This window comes from Myotis yumanensis, unplaced genomic scaffold, assembly GCF_028538775.1.
Source record: "Myotis yumanensis isolate MYYU_CA2020_CCGP unplaced genomic scaffold, mMyoYum1.0.hap1 SCAF_2, whole genome shotgun sequence".
In the NCBI taxonomy this organism is placed as follows: domain Eukaryota; kingdom Metazoa; phylum Chordata; class Mammalia; order Chiroptera; family Vespertilionidae; genus Myotis; species Myotis yumanensis.
In genome coordinates, this window is record NW_027223753.1 from 11,942,146 (window position 1) to 11,965,698 (window position 23,553).

At 52.9% G+C, this 23,553-nt stretch overlaps 2 protein-coding genes across 3 annotated transcripts in view; one reads left to right on the forward strand and one right to left on the reverse strand.

The window, feature by feature from the left end:
• Positions 1 to 20,336, reverse strand: PLA2G2C (phospholipase A2 group IIC). 2 transcript variants are annotated; one of them, XM_070404241.1, is made up of 5 exons: positions 20,287 to 20,336; positions 12,814 to 12,929; positions 9,404 to 9,548; positions 8,101 to 8,204; positions 1 to 1,179 (listed from the first exon to the last, which is right to left on the reverse strand). In XM_070404241.1, the coding sequence occupies exons 2-5, from the start codon at positions 12,851 to 12,853 to the stop codon at positions 1,010 to 1,012; spliced, it is 459 nt and encodes a 152-aa protein (XP_070260342.1). In that variant the 5' UTR covers positions 12,854 to 12,929; positions 20,287 to 20,336; the 3' UTR covers positions 1 to 1,009. The 2 variants fall into 2 exon arrangements, with proteins under 2 accessions (XP_070260342.1, XP_070260341.1); XM_070404240.1 differs by lacking the exon at positions 20,287 to 20,336 and adding an exon at positions 19,936 to 20,145.
• The window catches only part of UBXN10 (UBX domain protein 10), an 8,524-nt gene continuing 4,630 nt past the window's right edge, over positions 19,660 to 23,553 (forward strand). The window contains exon 1 of the mRNA XM_070404239.1: positions 19,660 to 19,727. The gene's annotated coding sequence lies outside the window, so the exon portion shown is untranslated. The remainder of the gene's footprint in view (positions 19,728 to 23,553) is intronic.

Here is a 23,553-nt window from a genome sequence, read left to right on the forward strand (position 1 = left end):
ATTCTGCGAGTTGGCAATTCGGCCTGGGTTCAGCCGGGCGGCTGTTTGGTCTTGGCTAGATCCCCGCGTGTGTCTGTGGTCAGCTATGAGTTGGCTTTGCGGATCTTCATTGAGCATTCTCACGTGTCTGAGGACTCAGTGGAGACAACTGGGCTGATGAATCAGGTACAGGTGGGCTCCAGGCCTCTGGCAGGCTGGCCAGGCTTTTCCTCATGGTGGAGGCAGGGATGCTGAGAGAGCTGAACACACTAGACCTAACGCCTAGACTGGGGAACTGGTAGACCATCAGTCCCACTACATCCTATCAACCAATGAAAGTCACAAGCCCAGTTCAGAATCCAGATTCAAGGGGTGGGAGAAACATTCTACTTTGTGATGGGAAAAGCAGAGTGTCACATTGAGGTGAGGGTGCAGAGAGGTGAGAACACGGCTGCCGCTTTTTGATGCTCTCATGCTCTGTCTCCTGAGAGGTGACGATGGCATCAATTTTCTCTCCCCGGAGCCTTTTCAGAAGGCAGAACTTGAGCCAATGAGAGACAAGCTCTGAGTGTGCCTCAAGGGTCTGTGGCGTGTGTGCCAAGACCTTGCTCTGCTCACAACTAGATCTGGACTGTGGGCCCATTCCCCAAGTCCGCCCTGCATCCTGGTTTGGGATGGGGGTGGAGGGAGACTTTAGTGAAGATCCTTGGGCTTCTTCCCTCCTGGGAACTCCCTAGGGTGGGTGTTGGGGACGTCTCTATGCTGTCACCTTGTTTCATTGCCTCCCACCCTACTGCCATGGGAATGTGTCACGGACTTGTGGATGCACGTATGGTCTGTCTCCCTCCATTGAATGCCAGGATTTTGTCTTTGTTCTCCAGCCCTCTGGTGCTGAATGACAAAGGAGTGCCCTCAGCCGGACGCTGGCGGGTGAGCTGCACGGATTGGAGCCTGTTGGGATGATGGGAGAGGGCTTCCTGGGAGCGATCCTAGAGCGGACGCTGACGGGCAAGGGTTTCCCGTGGCCAGCCTAGCACTGGAGTTTGCGCCTGCCACACCGGGGCCGGCTCAGGAAGAACTGCTTGAAGTTTTTCTCGTAGGTGGGCAGGTTCTCTTTGAAGCAGTAAGCAGACTGCTTGTCGCACTCGCAGGCCCGCAGCCCACAGAGGCAGCCAACACCAGGACCGGGGGCACACTCACCTGTGGAGAGACAGAGGGTCACTAGGAGCTCCCAGCTCACTCCCGGGGTTTGGTTCTAAGGTTTGGAAAATAGAGAGCTCGCTGTAAGGGCTCAGGGGTTGAAAACCGAAAAGGGAAGTCACTTGGAGTCCTTTTCCTTCGGACCCAAGGCCTGATCACACCTGGACATGTCACAAGTACTGGCGTAAGGAACAGTCTAGAAGGTAACAAGAGACGTGGGGGAGTGGGGGCTGCAGGGAGGGGTGCCCTAAGTTGGTGCACCTGGGCCAAGGTAATGGACTCATTTCCTCAAAGCATCTCATATTTCCAACCCCTTGCTTGACATCTCATGTGGATCTCTGAGGCATCAGAGAGATCCACTTAATTCACTTAAGACGCCCAAAGCGAATTCACACTGTAAGTGCTCCCTCCGCCCACCAAGCCCGCCTTCTCCCACACTCCGGGCTCAGTAAATGCACCACCTCCTACTCGAGCCTGGAAGCTAGCAGCCAACCTTGGTCCCTCTCCTCCTCTGACTTTTCACATCTAGTCCACCAGCAAGTTCCATGGATTTCCCCGTGTTTAAAATGTCACGCTCTGCCTGCTTCTCTCCATCTTCTCAGCCACCACCCCAATCCCTGTCATCACCACCCTTCCCCTCTGCCCCCATGGAACGAAATAAGCAGGAACCTTCTTCAAATGCAGCCTGAATTAGGTTCCCTCTCCTGCTTAAAGCCCTGCTGTGGGTTCCCACTATTGGGGGAAGACATCCCAAATCCTTGCCACAGACTCCAAAGCAGGCTTGCCATGATCCAGCCCTTGCCAACCCCTCCACCCTTATTGTCCCTCGCTCTGCCACTGTCACTCTTCTCCAGGCACACCAGCCTCTTTATGGCACGTGTCTTGCTCTGTCTTGTCCCAGGGTCTTGCTACTCGCGGTCCTCTTTGTCTAAAACAGTTCTCACCAGGATCTTCAAGCGGCTAGATCCATCCCCATCCTTTGGGTTTTGGTCAAATTTGCCCTCGTCAGAGAGGCTCTCCAGGACCACCCGACCTGAGGCTCTCTCCAGCCACTCTCCCTCACATCCCTGCTTATTTCATTGGCTGTATTTTCATAACTTGTACTTCTCTTATTTATTTACTTGCTTGTGTCTGCCTCTCCTCAATGGAGTGTGTGCTCTGTGAGACTGGGACTTTGTCTGTCCTGTCCACCACAGTGTCCCTGGCATGCAGAATCAATGCTGGCACACAGTAGGTGCTCAACAAACAGTTGTTGACTAAATGAATGAAGCCCCCATGGGCCTTTGGGATCAAGTGTCTGCCCTTTGGCTGAATTCACCACTAGATGGGGATCTTCTATTTAATAGTCAGAACTGTAGTGCTGTGTGTGTGTGTGTGTGTGTGTGTGTGTGAGAGAGAGAGAGAGAGAGAGAGAGAGAGAGAGAGAGAGAGAAGGGGGGGAGTAAGGCACAGCTTTCTCTTTCTAGATAACCCCACCCACTTCTACTCACTCTTTTAAGGGAAAAATGGAACTGTGAAATACACTCCCACAAATGAGACAGAGCAAGAAGATCCGCATTCCTGCCCGGGCTCACCAGGCGGCCTGCCAGGCCTCTAGTGCCTGCACCAGGCCTCTGCCCGGTCCCTGAGTCCGCTCCCTGGGCTCTTGTTCATTCTCGGGGCTTTAAGTACCATCTGAGCACTGACGACTCTCCTGCCCTCACACCAGCCCAGAGGGCTTCCTCGAGCTCTAGACTCCAATACGCTGGTGTCCACTCGATGCCCCTCTTGGGGTCTGACATGCATCTCGAACACCACATGGCTCATGACAAGCTCAGCTGTATCTCTGTGGTCTGCACAAGCCCAGAAGATGGCACCGTCCTCCACGGCTGCTCAGGCCGAGAACCTCGGTTCAGCCTCTTTCCTTCCCACCCCACGTCCAACCCATCAGCAGGTCCTGTCGATTTACCTCCAAAACACACCCAGCACCTGACACTTCTCTTCACCTCCACGTCGTCATCTTGACGACTCTCCAGTGCTACTGAAACAGTCCACGAACAGTTCCCCCTCTTCTCCCCTTGCTCCCCAACTTCTCTGCTGTGGCCACAGCAGATCTTTCTAAAGCAAAATTAGTGCAGATCACTCCCTGCCTCAAAGGATCCAACAGCTTCCCCTGCAACTGAAGTGGAAGGTGAGCTCCCTGCCCTGCCCCCACGCCTCATCTCCCCTCCTTCCTGTCTCCTCTGCTCCCACCCCGCTGGCCAAAGGCCACCCCCTTAGAGAGGCCTTCCTCAGCCGCCTAAAGTAGCCATCCCTCGCTCCCCCTGCCTTCGTCATTCTTCACCTTGTTGCCTTGTTTCAGATGCTTCGTAGCACTTGCCACTACCTGAATGTACCTTTACTTTGGACTATTTTATGATCTGTCTCCCTCCTTAAAGGCAAGTTCTTTCCGGGCAGGGAGCTTATCTTATCATTGCGGACCTTCAGCCATGAGCATGCGTAAACACGCCATCACTACCTGCTGCTGCCTCACTGGCTGGACATATGCCACCTGTGGGGCAGCAAAAGGAGCCCCATCCCAGCGACAGGAAGCCAGGTTCTCGGTGCTCACCTGCTGCCCGCATGCTCTGAGGTCTCAGGGGCTTCTCTCCAAGCCTGTGCCTCAGCTTTCAAACGGGGCTAAGGACACCTGCATAGACTAATGCTTTTCATTCATCCACTCATCGAACACGTAGGGACTGATTTTCTACCATGAGTGCGGCCTTTGTCTCGGACCTGGGGGTACAGGTCTGAGTGAGCAGACCCCACTGTGCACAGCTCCAGGGGCATCCTTCTCCGTGGCCTTGGAGAATGAGTGTCCCCGAACAAGACACGCTTGTTCCCTGCTCTCCTGGAACTCACATTCTATTGGCGGGGCGGTGGGGGGGGGGGGGGGGGGGGGGGGCGGGGAAGTTGACGCAAAAGTAAACCAGAGAATTTCAGGTGGAGACAAATGCTAGGAGAGAAACGTGATGTGTCAGGGAATGGCGGTGTGGTGAGGAATGAACTCAGTAGTAAAGGAGGAAGACCTCTGCAAACAACACATCCAATGGCTACCAAGTTCACCTGTCCCCCGTTGGCAGAGGGAGAAGTTCCCTTGGCTGCAACTGGTCTCTGGTCTCTGCCTCCCATGGCCAGGTTCCTCCTTGCACAACATATGCATGCATGTGTGGGTGACGGGGGCTGTCACTGGGGCTGATCTTACAGTCCCTTGCAAATGCCAAATGCTTATGTAAGCCCACTCAAAGGAGGGATAGCTGCCTCCCCCGGTTGCCGAGAGCAGCCTTCCTCAAGGGGCAAATTAGCCCCAGGGCTCGGGTTGCAGGCCTATCTCTGCACTGATCTCCCAGTGACATTTCGAGGCATGGACAGAGCAAGTTGTTTTTCTCCTTTCCCTCCCCTGCTCTCCAACTGCATCCCAGAGCAGCCACTGGTTGCTAGGCAACCTGGGACTGGGCTTGGGGGCAGGATTTTGAACTGGAGGTTGGGGAGGCGATTAACCCTTGTAGGGCAGCTCTTGAACTGCAGTGTAACTGGGGTTGCGGAGCGGGGGTGCTTTTATTCTATAGAGGGTTCATGGCTTTAGCTCAAGGAGATGCTTCAAAGAAGTCTCTCAATAGTAATAGAGAAAATCCCACAGAGTAAAGGGGAAAAGAAAACTGGGATAAAAAAGCAATCTCAGCTTCTAACAGGAAGGGCAGCTGCTGTGGGCCAGAGCCTTCAGTTGGGTCACTTTAGCCACTCCTTACAGGGACCTCATGAAGTGCATATGATCATCTCCGTTTTACAGATGGTAAAGGCCCAGGTGGTTTTGCAATTATCCAGCCAGAAGGGGTGAAGCTGGGATTCGGACCCAGCTCTGTCTAGCTCCAAAGCATTCCTCTCCCTGGGCCTCTTAGCAGGGCACACAGAGCTGGAACAGAGAGATCTGGGGCAGCGGCCTTTCTTTGCCCCCTGGGCCAGGGCCGAGCATCCTGATGGTGTGCTGCAGACAGCAAGACGCATTTGTGTGGCCTCCAATCAAGTGCACCCATCGCCCTCCCGACGGCCCCCTGCCACTGGGGAGGGCAGTGTGAGGGAGGAGCACCAGCTCTGGGGTCAGAGCACCTGGGTCCAAAGCCCAACTTTTCTTTCCCTGGCTGTGTGACCTTGGCCATCTCCCTTAACCTCTCTGAGCCTCAGGGTCCTCCTCAATGGGGAGAATAATGCCCACCTCAAAGGTTTGTCATCGGGGTTCCAGGTGCTGTCAGAGACGCTGTTGTTATTATACCCATTTTATGGATGAGGAGACGGAGGCCCAGAAAACCCAGGCCAGGCAGTGTGTTCCAGAGCCTGGGAAAACTCAGGACACAGGTATCATATCCCTGCCTGTTGCCTGGATCAAGCCTTTCTCCTCTCTGGGCCTCAGCCTCCCTGTCACTACTATGAAGGGTTGGTCTGGATGATCCCTAATGGGGTTTTCAGCCCTAGAGAATGCAGAGAGAGCGGGGCCTGAAGCTGCCTTGCTCAGCGTTCCTGGTCCCTGGCACAGTGCTGGCCCTGGGTGGGAACCCAATGGGCACTCAGTCATCACAGGGCAAGTGAATGAAGGTCCATGGATCTCCCTTAAGGTCTCAGCACCTATAGCAGTGGTCCTCAACCTTCTGGCCCTTTAAATACAGTTCCTCATGTTGTGACCCCCAACCATAAAATTATTTTCGTTGCTACTTCATAACTGTAATTTTGCTACTGTTATGAATCGTCATGTAAACATCTGATATGCAGGATGGTCTTAGGCGACCCCTGTGAAAGGGTCGTTTGACCGCCAAAGGGGTCGCAACCCACAGGTTGAGAACCGCTGACCTATAGCAACAGACACGGGATTAGAACCCAGATCACCCAGGTCTCGGCCCTGTCCCAGGAATCAGGGCCTTGGCAAGGGGGGGTGGGTAAGAATGAGAGGGGGTTGGCCTGGTACTCACTGGCTGGTCAGCTGAGGAGTGGGATGCTGACATCCTGGTGGTGACAGGGAAGTGCCCTGCATGCTAATTCCCTGAGCAGGGCTCTGTCCTCTGGGAGCCCTGATTAAGTATCAGGAGCAACTGTCCAGCTCCCAGCCCCTGCCTGCACCTCCTGCCACCACTCAGCATGTGCCAAGCAGAGGACAGTTCCGCATGCCCCCACCTGGGGCTCCAGCTTCCTTTCCCAGTCACTCTCCTCTATCTCCTCCGCCCCCTGGGGTCCTGGGCTGTGGCTCAGATCCCCACACAAGAGGGGAAGAGGGTTGTTAAGGGAGCTTCCCCAGGTGCGGAGTGCCCAGGCTGGCCCACGTGGGCACAGCCAGCCCACCGCAGCCCAGGGCAGAGGCATGGTCTAGGCCTGGAATTGATGTGGGGGTGGGGGGGAAGGAGTGGGGGTGGGAGGGAAGGAGTGGGGGTGGCAGGTCCTTTGTAGCTACTGATGTTCCATTTCCCTCCCCAGGGCACCTTTTCCCTCTTCCTCAGTCCCTGTGCTTTACGGGGACATCAGAGGAGAGGGCTCCCTGAGTACATTTTCTCTAAAACTGATGCCTTTCCAACCATTTGAGATAACACTTGACGTGACAGATGGTAAGATCAAGACGAAAAGAGGCGAGGAGAAACCAGTGAGAAGACAGACAGCAAGACAGCGAGCCTGGCTGAGAAAAGAGCCAGGGGGCATCTCTGCGGTGTGCCCCTCCCTCGCCAACCAGCTGCCAGGCTTCTCCCCACCCCTGCCCTACATCCCTAGGTGAGGCCTAGAGGGGTGGGAGGAGGTGGTCAGAAACTTGGTCTGGCCTCCAGAGGGCATCAGAGGCCACAGCAAACAATACTTTGGGGGCAACCTTCTCCCGCTCCCCCTCCTCTGCCCTTGTATGAGGCCTGATCCCTTCCCATCTCCTTGGACATGACCTTGGGGTCTCATTGACCATGTGCCTGGGGACAGGTGCTATGGAGGCCCAGAAGCAGATGGAACTGAAGCTGGCCCTCCTGAGGCAGGGGCCTGAGCTCTCAGCCCACTGCGTTTCAGGTCTCCCCACTGGAACCAGGGTCCACCGTAGTGTGTCCTGAGCCAGAACTCTGGGTGGGGGCACTGAGCACACCCGATACAAGCGGAGATGAGGGCAAAAGAGAGAGAGTGGTCCCCTGACCTCAGGAGGAGACACGAACTTGAAGACACACTCACGGCTGTGAATAAACACATGAGGGAAGGAAAGGGGTTCCTGCTACTCCACCGGCCAAGGAGGAGGCGAGTCGCACACTCGCAGGGGAGTCACACAGTGAGTGGCATTCACAAGGGGGCTATGGCCCAGGGCTTTCAAGGGTGCTGCTCTTTAGACTGAACTTGCCCTACACATATCCACGCCCCAGCAGCCCCAGAACATCCCCTGAGATATCAGGGCCACTCCCCACGTGCTGGACACTCAGTGCTTGCCCTCCTCCTTGAGTGGCCTCCACCGCATGTGAGTTCCCCCGACCCTTCTATGCACTTTTGCGTTGCCCATGGCACCTATCACAGTGCCTGGCATGCCAGACCCCTGACCAAATATCTGTTCCACTGGAAGACAGCTGAGCTGCTTCGTCAACTCACCACCGACATAAGGAGAAGGTTTGCAGCAGCAACAGTTGCAAAAGCCAACATAAGCTCAAGTCAACAACTGTTTATTGAGCACCTACTACATGCACTGGCTCCGTGCTCCCAGAGGCTGCTGGGTGTAGCCGTGGGCGGGAGCAACCAGGAGAAACAGCAAGGACTCCCAGGAAGCTCTGGTTCTCGGAATTACCAACTTGCATCTCAAAGCACTTGGGCAAGTCTCACTCCCTAAATGCTCTCTGGGTTCAGGAGGAGGCGGACATTCAGGGAAGGCTCAGGTTCAAAGACATTCCCCACAGGGAGGCTACTCACAGATCACGGTGCTGTTGACGATGTGGAACTGGTAGCTGCTCAACAAGGGCTGGCAGCCCAGCTGCTTCAGCTTCTCGTAGCAGCAGTCGTGGGCCAGGCAGCACCTGGGGGCCAAACCAGAGGGGGGAGGGGCTTTACCATGGGTGGACCCAGCGGGGGGCGGGGGGGTGTCAGCTGGAGGCCCTGGTGCAAAGGACTCACCTGCCTCCTCCCCCGGACAAGAAGGCGCTGAAGGTAAGGAGGTAAATTACTGATAATATTAAAAATAATACGAGTAACCACTAACAATTAATGAGGTCTGTCCGGGACCTATCTCATTAGCTCCTCACACTAACCCTAGGAAGTGCCATCATTGTCCCCCTTTCATAGGGGAGGAAATGAGATTCGGAGCTGGAAAATGACAGCTCTGGACTCACCTTTAGTTCTATGTCCTCATTCATTCATGTAATGGTTTTTTATGAGCACCTACTATATGCCAAGCACTGTGATAGTCTCTGAAGAGGCAGTTGTCAGCAAAAACACATCATGCTTTAGTGCTTGCGTTCATGGTGCTCAGAGTGATGGGGCGGGGGCCGAGGGGTGGCAGAAAGGGAGAACATTCAAGTGGAGGAAATAGCTGGGGAGAGGCTCACTTCTTCAACCAGTCCCAGGGATGCAGAAACCTGAGACTGGATCTAAGATCTGGAAAAGGAAGTACTTCAGTCTTCCCCTCTCCCCATCCCTGTCCACAAGCAGGCTCTTAGCCACCTGTCATCTTTGGCTATTAGTGTTATTTCTCATCTGCCTTTGAACTTGGACAAGGAGGGCACAGAGCATCAAAGGGCCCAGACTTTAAAACAAGCAAATTCTTGTCCAAATCCTGACTTTTCCAAACTGGCCCTCGGATTCTCTCTCCTGGAATACGGAATTAGGATTGGGAGGCAGTGGGTCAGTCTTGCTGCGCCCATTATCCTAAAACTGGGGAGCTGAGAGAAGGCCACGTTTGCCGTGAGAATTGAAAATGTTTCTAGAGCTCTGAGCAGGCCTGACTCCATAATTTGCAAGGCCTGGTGCCAAATGAAAACACAGGAATTTCCAGTCGGTGCAGGTCCTTGGGAATGCCGCACGGGCCACACCTGCAGGAAGTTGGCCCTGATCTTCCGGACCTTGAGTTCTCCCTCCAATTCCCATTCCGTTTTTTCCTCACTCTCACCTGAATGGGTTTCTGTTACTTGCAATGCAAGAGCCCTGATACACTCCCTCCTGCAAACATAGATTTCAATGCAAATTAAATGCCGGGAGGCCTTGGCGCTTCTGTACTCACCTGTCAGTGTCGTCCACGGGGGTCCCCTTGCCCCCGAGCCCACAGTAGCAGCCATAGCCATAGTAGGAGAAGAAGGCACTCCGCCCTGTGATGTGCTTGACCATCCTCTGAAACTGCCAGAAGCTGCTGTGGGTGGGGGCTACCACTGCCAAGGAGAAAACCAGGAAGAAGAAACAATGCTGTGAGAGCCTGGCATCCGGGGAACCAGGAGCCCCTGTGCGTGGTGCATCAGCTCGCTGGGACCATCGGCCCCTTCAATGGGGAAGAAGACGGGGTCAGATCTACCGCAGCGCACAGCTGGTTTCTTGCTAGTCCAGGATGACAACCCAGTTTCCGTGATGTTGAGAACAACATTGACACATTGACAACTACAGTCTTCCCCCAAAGTACCCCCCCCCCCCTCGCAGAAACGCCCTCAGGCCTGATGTTCAACATTAATGGGAAAAGTTCAAGGCCAGAAATGCCAATCCCTACAAATGTCATAGAGCATTTACAATCTCACAGAAGAAGCAAAAGACTTAAGAAGCAGAAAAGATAACCTCATCCATTTTTTTAAATGGCAAATACACATGGACCCAGCATTTTTTACTTCTAAAAAATGCTTACAAAAGTCGAGGGAAATATATATGTGTGTGTTTGCTGCAGCATTATCTGTGATATCAAAAATCTGGAAACTGCCCTGCCTAGCGTGGCTCACTTAGGTGGAGTGTCATCATGTACACCACAAGGTGGCAGGTTTGATTGCGGGTCAGAGTACAAATACCCAGGTTACAGTTCAATCCCTGGTCAGGGTGGGTATGGGAGGCAAGTGATGGATGTTTCTCTCTCACATCAATGTTTCTCTCTCTCTCTCTCTATCTCTATCTATCTTATCAATAACTAGTGGCCCGGTGCACGAAATTCGTGCGGGGGGGAGGGGGCGGGGGGAGGTGTCCCTCAGCTCAGCCTGCACCCTCTCCAATCTGGGACCCCTGAGGGGATGTCCGACTACAGGTAGTCAGACATCCTTCTCACAATCCGGGACCGCTGGCTCCTAACCACTCACCTGCCTGCCTGCCTGATCACTCCTAACCACTCTTCCTGTCAGCCTGATTGCCCCCAATTGCCCCCTCTGCCGGCCTGCTCGCCCCCAACTGCCCTCCCCTGCTGGCCTGATCACCTTTAACCACCTCTGCCTCGGCCCTGCCACCATGGCTTTGTCCGAAAGGACGTCTGGAAGATCTCCTGATCTAATTAGCATATTACCCTTTTATTAGAATAGATAATAACAATAAAAAGAAAACTACCCACATAGCCACTGACAGGGGATAAAAACTATATGATGCCTTGAAAACATACTACTTTTTAAAATTTTTATTTTATTATTTTTATTGATTTCAGAGAGGAAGGAAGAGGGTTAGTGAGATAGAAACATCAATGATGAGAGAGAATAATTGATCAGCTGTCTCCTGTATGCCCCCCACTGGGGATCAAGCCTGCAACCCGGGCATGTGCCCTGACCGGGAATCAAACTGTGACTCCCCCCACCCCCCACCCCCCGGTTCATAGGTCAATGCTCAACCACTGAGCCACACCAGCTGGGCAAAAACATACTTTTAGTAGCAATACCTCTAGGCAATGGGATTGAGGAGGCAGGTGGAGAGAAAAACAGGCAACATTTTATTTTATACTAGTGGCCTGGTGCATGAAATTTGTGCACATTAAAAGGGAATTAATTAGAGGAAATATTTTAATATTGCTATTTGCCCTTTATAATAGCATTGTCAGAGATGAAAGAAAATTACTAAAATGTCTATGAAAATCTTCCTCTTGTCAGAGTCTGGGGTGTGCTGCGGGACCTGGAGTCAAGTCCCTGCCCAAACGTGCATGCTTCAGACCTGGCTGGCCCCACCCCCATTGGGCAAGATCCAGACCCATCAAGCCCCCTGGGCAGGGGACACAGCCTCAGGTCCCCCAGCCTGGGCTTGGGGACGTGGCCTGAGGTCCCCCAGCCTGGTGCTGGGGTGGGGGGCATGGCCTGAGGACCCCTGTCAAGCCCCACCAGGTGCGGGGGCACAGCTTCAGGTCCCCTACCCTGGCCCAGTGCCATGCAGCCTCAGGTCCCTGCTGATTGCTCGTTAAGGCTCATTATGGGAAATCGGCCTCTGCTGTGGGCATAGCCATCTTGTGTTATGGAATCCCTGCCTCCACTGAGGACGCAGCCATCTTGACCATTACGGCATGAAGGTCAATTTGCATAGTCCCTCTTTATTAGATAAGATATTCCAGAGTTCATTTTAACTTCCATGCTGTATGATTCTCTTTTATGATGCGCATGTCTTACTTTTCTGTTGAAATGTGTTAATGTGTGTGTGTGCAAAGTCCTGGAGGATATACCTAACTCTTACAAATGGTTGATCTGGGTGTAGGAGAAGGCTGGGGGTCTGGGAGGCATGAGAAGGGGCTCTATTTTGTTACTCTCCACTCACTTATTTTACTTTTTAATTACATGCATACCTTAATTTTGCCATAAAAATAAAGCATGAACTTGAAGAAGAAAAACAGAGAGAGAGGGTTTGGGGAAATTTTCCCAGGAGCCTTCCCATCTCATACTGAGATTTTGGATATCTTGTCACAACGCACGAAAGAAGGGCCCATCACTGCTGTCTGAATGGCCCCCAGAGAGAGGGCGGAACCTTCTGGGCACACCACGGGGTGCAGAAGTGGCACTGCTGGTCCCCCCACACCGTGATCTTAAAAACTGTCAAGTCCACTGCTAAGAGAAAATGAGAACCCTGTTTTGACATTTTGACTTAGGGACTCAACAGTGATTGCTCCGCAGCTGAAACAGATAGGAAAATGGATTTAGACAAATCTTTACACAACTGATTCAGAGTCGAAGAGCTTCCAATAGAACCAACACCATTTCCTGCACATTCTTTCACGTCGCAGAGGTGTGCCATCTGACCCGCTGAGAGCGATGACTCACGATTACCAGTTACTCCACAAGACACCAGAAGAATGCCTTTCTGATGGGAAAGAATTGTTCCTAAATCAGCTAGCTGGATGTCTGCGGTTTTGTTCTAGAAGCCACACGATCTTCAGGAAAGCTCAGAGGTAGGAAAAGTGAATTCACCTTCACTAGCATCCTGAGGAAAGACTCCTGAAGGGGCGTGTGTGGAAAAGCAGAGTCCAGCACCCTCTTTCTTAGCAAACGGTTGCAACCTTTGATTTCCCAGAAGTTTTGGGGGATCCCAACACTGGGACCAAGCAGGAGGGCTTTGGTGGGAGCCTGTTCCGCTCCTGGTTCTCTTTTGAGCGACATCTGACTCCCCATTGCCTGATACCACCTCAGGAGGGACCGCCCCACAGACACAGACACACAGAATGGGGGACAGCGCCCCGAAACTCGCCCGCTGCTCACTACTTACAGCAGGACGTGAAGACCAGGAGCACCCCGAGGGCCTTCATTCCCGAGGGGACCAGGGGGTCCGAGGTGCCGTGATCACAGCTTCCTTGGGTCGCCAGGGGGCGGCTAGGTGAGCGCCTGTTTGGGGAGGAAATGATCAAGTGAGGCGAGTCCATGTGGGCGCAAAGCCCCAGCTGCAGGGCCGCCCTCGGAAGGCCCTGGAAGGAGAGCCCAGAGCAGAGAGCTCTTTAACCCTAACCATCTCCTAACACGACACTCTTTCTGGTAGTGAGACCTAAGGATAAAGATAAAGAAGGCTGCAGTCGTTTAAAAATTGCAAGTTTTGTGGTTTTTAAACATGTCTTTCTTTGGCAACACCAACCCTTCATCTTGTTTTTCTTTTTCTCTTTCTCCTGAGGAGTCGGCATTTCTTCCATTCCCAAGTTTAAAGGAATCCTGTGGTCCATGATAGAGATCCAGCTTGGGAAAGTCTAGCCCCGTTTGCAAGGTAGATACCCACCCCCTCCGCCCCCAACACACACACACACACACACACACACACACACACACGTTTACCTTCCTTGATGCCCAAGTATCTTATTCACAAACTTAGCCTCTAAGTTTCCTCTCCTTAAAGTGAGACTAAAAATGCCTTTCGATCATCTCCAACATTTGTGAAGAAATTACTAAGTGCCGGTGCTGCCTTTTTTGAAGGCTCCATGGAAATTCCATTATTTAATCCTCAGAAAACCTTGAGCAGTTTGACCATCATTTTAGAGATGGAGAAACCGAGGCCCAGAGAGTTTGAACACATCCTTGCTCTCCCATGGCCCCTGACTGCACAGACTCACGGGGACCAACTGAAATAATGCAGTAACCCTGCTTTGTATTAACAAATGCCGTGACCAGTAGACACACCCCTCCTATTGCTATTAGCAACGGTGATGGTGCCCACATTCAGCAACCTTCCCCCAGGACAGCAGAGAGGATGTGGGCTCAGTGTCCCACCTCGTCACATGGAGCCCCCTGATCAGTCAACAGCTCTCTTTAAGTACAAGTGGCCCCTGTGCACCCATCAGAAATCAAGCTAAATTTGATAAGGTCAGCACTCGGAGTACGAACAATGGCTCGTGTGAGCCTAGAGGACTGGGAGGGGCAGACCTAGACTTACACTCCGTGGCGAGGTTTGCCAGGAAAACTTCTAGACGAGGGCCCTGCTGCAGAGCCTGGGAGGGAATCAGAGTCTGCTATTCTCGCCTCTTCGGCAAAATTCTGGTGGGTGCTGCAGGCCTTGGTCAGGCCTGGTCCCAGCCAGCTTTCATCACAAATACTCTGCAGGATGTTCCAGCTCTATGGGCTGGCTTCCTTTTTCTCTTTTGAGTCTTGAAAAATAATTATGTGATGGTTTAGTCCATGAGGAAGGGGCTGACATTTTCAAATGAGCAGGTGATGGCACCTGTGTACATTACTGGCAAGGAAACAGCACAGACTCTTATTAAGCACCAACTATGTGCTTTTCTGGCCCAAGCAAGGCTGCTGAGCTGGCTGGAGAGACCAAGTAGGTAAATACAGACCAAAAGCCCGATACGGGGAGAAATTCTGTGTTTGGGTCTCCATTGTTTCTGGAATGCTTAGCCCAATCTTTGGTAGGTTCCCTTTTCAGGGCTGGGATCTTATCCTGACATTCCCACGCCCTGAGAAATGCCTCTGCTGTAGGGAACTGTCTGGTTCAATGTTATGATCCCTCCTGATGAGGGGGTAGAAGTATACCCTCACAATGCCTAGCTCAGGTGATGATTTAAAGGGCTATCCTTTGCCTCCTTCAGGACAGCTCTAAAAGGCCATCCCAGCTCCAGAGATCCCCAGAAGACAAGCTGAGGCCTCAGCAACTGCCCTCTGTGGGTCAGCTTCTCCCTCTGTGTGCCAGCTTCTCCCTCTATGGGTCTGCTTCTCCCTCTATGGATATGTTTCTCCCTCTGTGGGTCAGCTTCTCCCTCTGTGGGTCAGCTTCTCCCCCTATGGATAGGTTTCTCCCTCTGTAGGTTAGCTTCTCCCTCTGTGGGTCAGCTTCTCCCTCTGTGGGTCAGCTTCTCTCTCTCCCCCCAGTCTTGCCTTGCTCACTTCCCAGCTGGTGTGTCTCCTGGCTGTCCCCCAGCAATGCACTTCTCCGTCCCAGCATCTGTGTCCAGGGAGGCCAATCTAACCCTGGGTAGAGTGATGAGCATTGCTCTATGGATTGTACAATAAATGCCTTTGAGCTCAGAGGTAGGAAAAGTGAATTCACCTCCACAAGGAGGTGGCATTTGAGGGGGCCTGGGTTTACCTTAAACTTGCATTCTGCTCCTATATACTCCTCACTACAACCCCACCCATCTGACAGTTGAGAAACCAGGGCACAGCAAGAAGTGACCCCAAAAAGATCCACATAGATACCAAGTGACAGGGCCAGGGCTTAACCTGTGGTCACCGACTCCACCCAGTGCTCTTTGCACCCCACCAGACCCCTGTCTAGACCTCTTGTTTGTGTAGCATTTTGAAGGTCACACAGCATTTTCACAGACACTGACCTTCACAGCTATGACTTAGGCAGGACAGACATGGTTCGCTCCATCTGACGAATCATTGCGCGAGTTTTGGATGGTGCTGAAACAAAACCAAGAGGCCTACAGATTTGATGAAGGGTGAGAGCATAGTAGGGAGCATGCATGGCCTCCTATGCCAGCCTCTAGGGCAACAGCCAGCAAGTTGGCAGGTGCTTAAGAGCTACCCGCTCAGACCCATCAATTCATCTTACATAGACAGTGATGAAACGTTGGTTGGCTTTTTCCCCATGGAGAAGATAAGGAGGAAGGAGCCGGAAAGATCTACACGTTAAGGCTCATTCCAATTTGTCCATCTCTTTATCCCTAGAATCTAAGTAGCACAGTGCCAAGGACAAACCAGCAATAATGATAAGGGTGGGTGACATTTGCATCACGCTTGTTTTATACCCTGCACAGTTTCTGAGCATTTCACCCATGTCTACTCATTACGTCCTCACATCCCCCAGCTAGGTAAGTACTGTTATTTTCCTCATTCTGCAGGTAAGGAAACTAGGCACAGGGAGATGGGCATCAAAAAAATATTTGGGGAGTGAATGAACGGATGATCAGAGTACAATCATGCTTCAAGTTACAGAAATAAAAACAAAACTACAACCTACTGAGGACCAGCATAAGGCTAAGCATTGGATTATCTGATTGAATCCACTTGGAATTGTCCCAAGGAGGCACTGACCATCAGCCCCAGCTTACTGATGAGGAAATAGAGCTGGGCAGAGGTTAGGTGCTTTGCCCTGCAAACTGCTGGAGCCAGAATGTAACCCAGGTATGTCTGACCCCAAAGGTGGCACCCCTACCCCTTGGCAGTTCTCCTGTTTACCTGGGTCGCTGAGCAAAGGGCCGTACCTACCCAAAACACTGAAAACACAACCAAATGACCAAGCATCCAGGCAGCTGCCACAACGCTCTCATCTCAGACGCAGTTTTAGCAACGCATCACCGGCCTCTTTTTGCTCAGACACAGAAGTGAAACAGGGATGAAGGTCGAGTGGCTCCTCTTAGCAGGAAGGCAAAGGAGAGGAAGAAATGCTGAAAACAATAACTGATAAGGCCTGCGAGCCTGGGGACATTAAGTATAGGGGCAGATGGCTCTAGCCACATCAACAGGATTGTTCCTGGAGCACAATTATGGACTATGTGTCACCCAGAAAAGGTTTCATTTTGCCAGGGACTGCAAAGGTGAAAAGCACATAAGCTCCTGCCTTCAGCCCAGCCCTGGGGGAGGTCATTTAGACTGCAAGCAACCAGATATCCTTGGGGGGATACCGACTGGTGGCTTGCTAGATCTCTCAAGGGAAAAGCCAGCCGTGGAGTTGGCATCACCATCATTATTAGTTTAATTCCCATTTGCCAAGCACCTATTTTTATCATCTCCACACAGCAATCCTATTCTTATCATCTCCATTCTACAGATGTGGAAACTGAGGCCCGTAGAAGTTAAACCAGTTACCCAAGGTCCTCAGCTAGCAAGCGGTGCAGCCGAGATTCAAACTTGACCACAGAGTCCATGCCCGCAGCACCTATGATGGTCCCATCGGCGGATACAGATGAAGTGCCAGGCATGAAGATGAGAGGAGCTACTCTAATGGTGAGGGTGCACGGTGCCATTGTGGTTGGGACCAAAAGGGACCCGAAAAGGCACATGAGGTGTGAGGAGAGAGAAGGTGTTCCAGAAAAGCCTGCATGAAAGAGGTGACTTTTAAGAGGAGCCTTGAAGGGGTCAGCGAATTTGGATTAACTTCAAGGAAGGGAGCAGGGTGGGGCAGGCATGAGCAAAGACCCTAGAGATGAAAAACCCGAGGGCCCAGGCTTCCCCTTGGGAAACAAGTTGCTGGAGCTGGGGGAGAGAGCTGGGGAGGAGCAGGAACCATGGCTGGGAAGGAGGGAGAGTCTCCATGGAGCTGGCATGGCAGTGACCTCTGGCCACGTTACTGAGAACCCACTTCACAGGTGACATCAGGGCCCGTCCTTTGAGGCCACGTTCTTTAAAGAAAAATGGGAGAGGGAGGCAGCAGAGGCAGCTCTGTCCTTGAAGAGCAGGCAGGCCCAGCAACTGCCTGGCCAGCTGCCTTTCCTTCCCTCCAGCCTCCGTCTCATTTCATGCTGGGCATTACATGGCACCAGGAAGCAAAAGACACTGCAAATATTAAACAGACCTAGGAACAAGCACCATTTCACTGCCTGCCCGCGTGGGCACGCACACACACACACACACACACACACGCACACACACACATGCACGCACACACACTCACTCAAAGGGGGCGAGAAGCCAATTTGATTTTCCAAAAGATTGCATAATTCTTAGGTGATATTAAAATAGCTGATGAAGAATGCACTTTAATCTTTCCTGGGTGGGTGTTGCAGGGCTGAAGCGCATTCTTAGCTATTTCTGACAGAATCATATACAGGAACGAAGCCACCAGCCCAGAGTTGCAAACCTTTCTCAGCTCCCCAAACTGCCACCTCCTGCACCTTCTTGGGGCCTCAGATACCTCCCTGAGTGTCCAGGGTGGGCAATGAGGTGACCGTAGCAGGAAGTCTGCCCAGCCCAGGCCCTCACCTCCCACAGACGAGGCGCTTCCTGAGATGGGCAGGAACACCCCTGCTGCAATGATCACCTCCTTCACAGCCTCAAAGACCTTCTGTCCGTGCCAAGCGCTTAGCACATAACCATGTCCAGCCTATGCCTGCTCTTCCACACTTGGCTCCAACTGTCTTGAAAATAATCTGAAAATAAGCTCTCTGGGTGTCTTCTCGACCCAATGTAAACATCTTGAGGAGGGCTGGAGTCATGCTCATATAGCAAATATTTTGGCACAATGCTGGGTAATGAACCCTAATTCTTTCCTCTGATATGGTTCTTGAATATCTACTAACATTATCTTTTAGTATTAGAGTCACTAAGTTATTCACCTGCATATTCCAAGAGTCTAGAACAGTGCCTGGCAGACCACAGCCCAGTTAGGACTCCTTCTGAAGCTATCTTAATTCCATCGTGGAAGAAAGACGACTTCACCCATGGAGCTCTGAAGGGTAAGTGAGCGTTAGGTGAAGGAAAGGAAGGAAGGGTTGGGGAGTTTGGAGAAGAATCTTCTAAGCAGAGGGGACAGCAGAAGCCAAGTCCTGCACTGTGGCGAGGGTGTGCATTCCTGTGGCCTGTGACAGAGAATAAGGCTTCTGGGAAGTCATGGAGGAGCAGTCGATCTTGGACAGAATCAGAGGATGGATCCCCTGCATTAAAACAGGAGGGAGAGGGGACAGCAGGGAGACAAAAGTAGACAAGTTGGTAGGGCTGATGGCAGAAAGCTGCGAACCGTTCCATCTGATGGCCTCTATTTTCTCTCTGAAGAGAGAAGTAAGTTTACCTTCTGAGTGGGAGGAGGGAAGGGAGAGGTGGGGGCGTTAGGGAGAGAGAACAGGTTTGAAAGAGCCACTGAGCAGAAAGGAGACAGAACTGCGCTGGGGAACGTGAAAGGATTTCTGCGTGGGTTGAGGCGTCAGTCAAGGTTGGAGATCATTCCATTATTCAATGGAATGTGGCTGGTCAAGATCTCTTCAGCACCCGGGTGTCAGTGGGCTGACTGGGAGTGGGAGGAATGAAAAGACAGCAGACGGGGCCTGGAGGATTCTTGCAAGAAAACGGCTGAGGGGGTGGACCAGGGAAGAAGCAGGTTGTCAGGCAGGAAGAAAGCAGAGAGGGCAAGGGGCTGGAGCCTCCATGATGTTGAAAGACAAATGCAGTAGGAGTTGCTGGAAGGGTAAGAGGTCATCGTCAGGAAGGTCAAAGCAAGTGTCAATGTCGTTGAAAACAAGGTCCCAGAGGGGATGTGGAAATGAGGAGGTCAGGGATCTGGTCTTGAAAGAGTTGCAGAGGACAGATAAAGCAGACAAGGGCTCCCCAACTCAAACAGATGCCCTAAGAGCAGCCGCTCAGATTCTAGGGTCACCAGGAATCAGTTAGTGCAGCAGCTTCATCTAAAAACTGGGGACACTGGCAGGGTCAGGCCTGACCCAAGGTCACAAACCGGGGCTAGAGGCGGCGGGCGCTCCTCACCGCCAGCCCCGGCCAGAGCCAGAACCGGGCAGGGCGCTCTCCCGCTCTCCCGGGAGATGGGAACCAGGCAGGCAGCCAGGTGAGGGCCGCCAGGTCCGCCTACCCCGCCTCCGCCCAGCACCGGGGCCCCCACCCCTTTCACCCCCTCAGCAGGGCCTGGCCTATTCCGGGGCCAGACCGGAAGCACATGGCCCCCCACCAGCTCGGTTGCCCGGGAGACCAGGGCTGTTTACCAGCGGGACGAGCCCGCGACTGCCGCGGATGGAGCGGAGAGGCAAGGTGAGCGTGGCCCCCCGCTGGCCCAGAGGATCAGCTCAGGGCCCCCTGCAGCACGGAAGGGACCGGGAGAGGCCAGACCCGAGCCTCCCACACGCCGCCCAGGCGGGCCTCCCCGAGCTGGGCTGGGCGAACACTGGGAGACAGGATAGGGGCCCCGAGATGGGGGGGGCTACTCCCCAGTGGCAAAGCCAGCCCGGCCAGAGCTCACCGTTGCGGGAGTAGGACAACTCCGGGGCTCTGCGGCAGCCAGGGGCCTAGGGAACCGTCGGGCCATGCCCTCCTCCTGGCTGGGCTGTACAGACAGGACACAGATCCCGAGGGACAAAAGGACATCCCGTCACATGGAGAGACCGGAACCAGCTCTGAGCCTCCCCCAGACCAGCGCTCTGTCACCCAAGTCGGCTCACTTTCTGCAAGTTCTTCCTTGCCCCGCCCCCAACCCCTCTTCCAGCTGCTGAGGCTGGTTTCCCTCGGGAGCTGCCAGTTCTTGGAGACAATGGAGCTGTCCCCCTCCACCTGCCCATTCCCCTGGGAGTCATTCCCAGCTCCTTTTCCAAACCTCGGATCACTTGGTGGCTGGTGGGCCAATTTCTCCACGCCCCCTTCACACGTGGCACTGGGCACAGGACAGTGTCTTCTAATCATGAGTCCTGGTGAGAACTGGGAATGGCACCAAAGCTTTCTCATGCTCAGGCCAGCTGCCATCTCCTGCTGGTTCTTCTGAGCGGTTTCAACCCGAAAGCGGCACGAGGAGGGGTGGGAATTGGCAGGGGGAGAGTATTAACTGATAAATATTTTTAAAAGACCAGTTCACATGTATGCACCCTTAGTACATCCCAGCAGCCGGTATGTGGGTGGTCATATTTTATTGCACTTACTGTCGATTTAGATTTGGGCTGTGAGTGCAGTAGGGTGGTCTGACCCTGTGGTGGGTGGGAGGTGGGCCCCGGGAAAGCAGGAATATGGCGATAGCGTCCCCTGTCGCGTTTTCCTTCTTTCTAGTTGACTTGGTGATTAATCCGAAGGAATGCTCACCTGCCCTTTGGCAGCTCCTTGGAAGCAGTTCTCAGTGTTTGTTTCCTGACTCCTAGCAGGCCCCTGGGCCAGACTGTATGTTTAAATAAACAGGCCACTTGCCTCTTCAGCTGGCAGCTCGATGGATGCCTACACCTAGATCTTGTCAAGTCACTTTGTGGTTGTGTCTGCTGGGCCTAGAGGTGGTGAAATGAGCCGAGCAGGGATAGTGATGGTGCCCACACAAGCCTTTCTTGACTGAGTGGGGCAGGCAGCAGTCCTGGACCCAATATAAAGGCATGAAGTGGGCCCCGGCCCCCAAACACCCGCCTGCCCCACCTCCCCTCTCCATGTTCTAGATGCCGGGAGAGTTGGTGTTCCCGCCACGTAGCAGATGGTCCCTGCACTTGGGAGGAGGCAGTGGGTTATGAAAGCAGGTTCGACGGAGTGGTTTCACCTGAAGGAGGTGTTAGTCTCTAAATAACCATGAGTGGGCTGACAGGAATTAGTCACAACTGAGGTTTTCCTCTGAGATAGCTCGCCGTCATGTTAGCTTATGACCAGCGTGTCTTGACTATGACACCCCCTGAACATGGATAATTATATGGTACCGAGAGGTATGGAAAGTGCATGCACAGACTCAAGCTTCACTGTTAAAAATAATCCAGCAGAGAACACATGACTCTGCTCGTCAAAGTTGTTAAGGAAGAGGTTTCTAAGTTACCAAACTCCCTGACAGTAAAACCTTCCCCAGGCATGTGTGGGAGCTGGAAGCAAGGCCTGTGATAACTCTGTGGAAACTGTGGCAAATTAATAGCCATTCCGCAAGGGGGAGGGTGGGCAGAGAGGGGGAGTGGATGTGCCGGTTGAGCTTGTCTTGGGCAGAACAGTTGGACAATCATGACCTCCTCGCGCTGCCCTGAGTGAAAGTGCGTGATCGCTTAATGACAAGTGAAAGACGTTAGAACTAAACTAAAAGGGGGAAACAAAACCCCAGCACATTCTTCACAGTTGATCAGAAAATAGATTAAGTTACGGAGACCGGAGACGGGCCTGCTGTTTTGATGCCAACGAGAAGGCTCCTGAACTCCCAGCCGCCAGATTGGGTGTGAAAGATGAGTGAGAAGTGGGAAATGGGTGTGTTAGGAAGACTGGGCCTGTGAGCAGAATGGGGAAAAGACAGGCTGTTAAGTGTAGAGAGAGAGAGGGTAGCTTTGCTCAAGATTTTGCACTGAGTAGGACTTCAGGAAAATCCAGGGGGAGCATGTTTTGTCCGGTTGTGGTTTTAATGGAGAGGAAGAGGAGACTCCCTAAAATCAGGCAACAGTGGCAGGGCCCACAGAACGGTACTCGGTTGTTCAGGATTTCATGATGAAGGGAGCTTGGAGTAAGTGAAGTTGAAGTGTTTAAGATTAAAGCATGGAGTTAGAAGGGATTTATTAGAAAGCATTGATCTCATATTTTGGGGGCAATTTCAATAGGTGGTAGCCCACTGAAATCCACCTTCTGGCATTTCTGTGCAGTGGGCGGGGCAGGCATGAGTCCTGTGATTCACCCAGCTGGTTAGAGGTGACTGCACCTGGGGAAGAGCCTTGAAGCAACAGGCAAGGCATTTGGACCTAAAATAATAAAAGTTACTAAACAAACAGAAAACCAAAAACAAAGAAAACCCCTTCATCATTTAATTAAATCTTTACTTTGCACCAAGCCTGGTGGTCATGGCCTTACCTACATCATTTCATGTTACTATCTTCATGTTTCAGATAAAGAGACGGATCCGGAGGTATTTAAATAATGCCTTCAGGGTCACATAGCTCATTCCATAGATGAGGAAAGTGACTTACTAGCAAGATAGAGCCACTGCCTGTGGTCACAACGCTAGCTCGAGACAGAGCCTGAAATAGAACCCTGGTCTTAGGACTCCGGGGCCCGTGTCCTGTGCACCCAAACATGCTGCTGCTTCGGGACCATGAGGCACCGGGGAGTTGCCAGGTCTTTAGCGGGCTGCTCAGCCTGTGGGCGGAGAGAACAGCAGTCACAGTGGTGGTCAGGATTCAGAGGGAGGCAGGAGCCCAAGACCTAGCAGTGTCCTGGGAAGCTGTGACCGGGGACTGAAAGGGCAAGGGCTATGCCCTCCATCTTGCCTGTATCCTCCATGTTGGGGCCACGTGCGGCCTTCTTCCCGGAAGCCCAGGCCTCTGCTGGCCACGCCCGGGATTTTAAACTAACCAATGACAATCAAGGGAAGTGAGCGCCATAGATATGACCACATCCTGTGTAACAAGACCCGGCTTACGCCTGGCCAATCGGCAGGGCCCACAATCCCCCCTCGAGCCACCCCCCTATTAAAGCCGGTTTTTCCCACGCGGGGCACTCGGCTCCGGGTCCCTGGCCTGGCCTGAAGTGGAGTCGGGTTGGCCAGCCCAAAATAAAAGGACCTTCTGCTCTTGCATCGAACTGGCTCCCAGTCTGGTCTTTGGGGATCTTGGAATCTGGGCATAACAGGGACCAGCAGGAGGAGGTGGCTGTAAGAGTTCTAGTGAAAGGGCCACCAAGATGGCCAGGAAAGAAGGAAAGATCTGATTTGGCGGTTGCGGACCAGCACAGGGAAATGCTCCCGCCTCCCACCGTGCGTGGGAACCCTGCTCCTGTGAGCTCTCACAGGCACTCCTGAGCACCCTAGGTGCCAGGGACAAATACAAGGCCCTCTAAGTGTTTGCAAGGTAGCTGGGGAGACAGGACCGTTAACAGTAACAGTAAGAGACACAATGTGGTCAGTGCTGCGGGAGACGCCCAGCCTGGTCCTCAAAAC